Here is a 2,091-nt window from a genome sequence, read left to right as displayed (position 1 = left end):
TAAAGACTTTTTAAATAAAAGAAATTACATCTTTAGAATTGCGTTTTTCGTTGTAGAAGGAGTCGGTCGTGGTGACAAGTGTGTTTGACCAGGAGGGCTGATTCTGATGAGCTGGAACTGAAAAAAAAAACATTTCTGTTATCACAATAGACAAATTATGTTTATTTAAGCATTAAACTACAAATTATTTTACTTTGATCTGACCTGCCATTGGTTTAGAGTTGAGGCCAAGTTCAGAGTGAAGTGTAGGATCTCTTTTTTCAAGATGTTCAATCATCCTCCTGCTGGCTTTGTCCCCTTTTTTCCTCACCATGTCGATGAGGCAGCGAGCCATGTCTGCTTTCCCGGAGCAGTCCTCAAGCACAGAGTCTGTTTCCCCATCGTTCAGCAGACGATCTTCCAAAAGGTCATCCAGCAGCTGCTTAATTAGAGGTTTTGAGACTTTTTCCACAAATCTCCCTCTCACTCTGGAAAGCTCCTTGTCTGCAGAGAAACACTGAATTTAAAAATACAAACAAGGACATTAATTGATGTGAACTGTGATTAATGAGGATTTACCAGCCATCCCTCAGAGGTTCAGTATCCTGTCTCCTGAGATCTTAAGATGTGTATGTGCATATAGAGGAAGTGTTTTAAAAGCCATCTGATAACATGAGTTCTAAGTAATCGGTTGGAATCTCGTTAAGCTAGACTAACCTTGTCAGATTCTTCACTGAAACGGTTGACATTTGGGATTGAAATGATGCCAACTAAGCTATTCATGAATATAAAGGAGTATTTAATGTAGAATATCATGAAAAGTGTTTTACTTGCTTGACTAATTTGTTAAATGTTGTACGGTATTTAAATTTTCATGCTTTTTGGGTTTATTTAATAAAGATTATATTATTCCTAACAAAACTGTCATGTAAATAAGCCTCCTATTGTATTTGAAAATGAAAATAGAAGTGTTTTTGTTTTTCTTACTTGGAATCTAAAGGCAAGCAAGCATGTTGTAATTTGTCAATCAGAATCTTCTAAAAAGCAAAGAAGAAAACAACTTAGTATGGGCACGAATGTTATAATAACATTTATATTTTGATTATGCATTTGAAAAACTCTTTATTTTCCAGCCTGTAATAATTATAAAAATACATTATTATCCATTGTCATTTCTTACCTACATTTCTGGAGAAAATTGGTCAACTATACTTTTATCATGATAATTGCTCATCATAATATTAATATTAAAATATACTAATACATACATTAGATTGATTTAGTTGATATTTATCTCTGATTGCAATTAAGTTCTTCTAGAGACACATAACTTTCTCTTCAGCCCTTAAAACATGTAATCTAGTTCTAAAAAGAGGATCAATTCTACATTTATCATGTTTTACTGTAGTATATTGATGTAAGTAATAAAATATATATATTTTTTTGTCAGTTCATTGTTAATACATATAAATAAAAAATTAAAAATTGGTTAAAACATTCCACGTGCAAGTATGACTGCTGCCGCAGTCTGTTTTAGAGGGAAGGAGCTAAATTATTACACATGGAATCACCTGGTAGAGGTGGCCACTGGGGTATCCACTGATTGGCTAAGGGTGGCCCCCACTGGCATGCGGGCAGACAGAGGGACAAAACTAAGAATATATATATATATATATATATATATATATATATATATATATATATATATATATATATATATATATATATAATCTGTCTTAAAGTTGCTTTACATAATATAACTTGCATTAGATCATTTACGTTACTTTAAAACCAGTCAGGGAGGGACAGTTAGGCTAGTAGGCAGGAGCAGGTTTAATATTGAAAATTTTTTCACGTGCATCAAAACGTAAAAAGAAACAAGAAGAAGAGGAGAAAAAGAAGAGGCAGCGGGTGGCTTTTTAGAAGTTTTTGTCGGGCAGCCATCTGACTGCTTTCAACCTGCTATTATCAGAGCCAGAGGCCCTGGAGCGAGTTACAACACTACTGCATATTTTTCTGCAACAATTACAGAAAAGAAACTGAATGCATTTTTACTGGTGGCAATGGAGAATGGATTTACAACCTCTCTGGGTTTTGAAAACATTATTGAGG

General features: G+C 33.8%; 1 protein-coding gene across 1 annotated transcript; it reads right to left on the bottom strand.

Moving 5' to 3' along the window:
* Positions 1-10: 10 nt before the first annotated feature.
* On the bottom strand, positions 11-605 carry LOC107081896 (caspase-1-A-like). The gene is made up of 3 exons (XM_015370243.1): positions 559-605; positions 205-483; positions 11-117 (listed from the first exon to the last, which is right to left on the bottom strand). Exons 1-3 carry the CDS (start codon positions 563-565, stop codon positions 11-13), a joined length of 393 nt encoding a protein of 130 aa, XP_015225729.1. The 5' UTR covers positions 566-605.
* Positions 606-2,091: the final 1,486 nt, after the last annotated feature.

The sequence above is a fragment of the Cyprinodon variegatus genome, unplaced genomic scaffold (assembly GCF_000732505.1).
Source record: "Cyprinodon variegatus isolate N-32 unplaced genomic scaffold, C_variegatus-1.0 Scaffold44, whole genome shotgun sequence".
Taxonomy (NCBI): domain Eukaryota; kingdom Metazoa; phylum Chordata; class Actinopteri; order Cyprinodontiformes; family Cyprinodontidae; genus Cyprinodon; species Cyprinodon variegatus.
The sequence above is the reverse complement of the archived record's forward strand: the minus strand, read 5'-3'. Positions and strand labels throughout refer to the sequence as shown.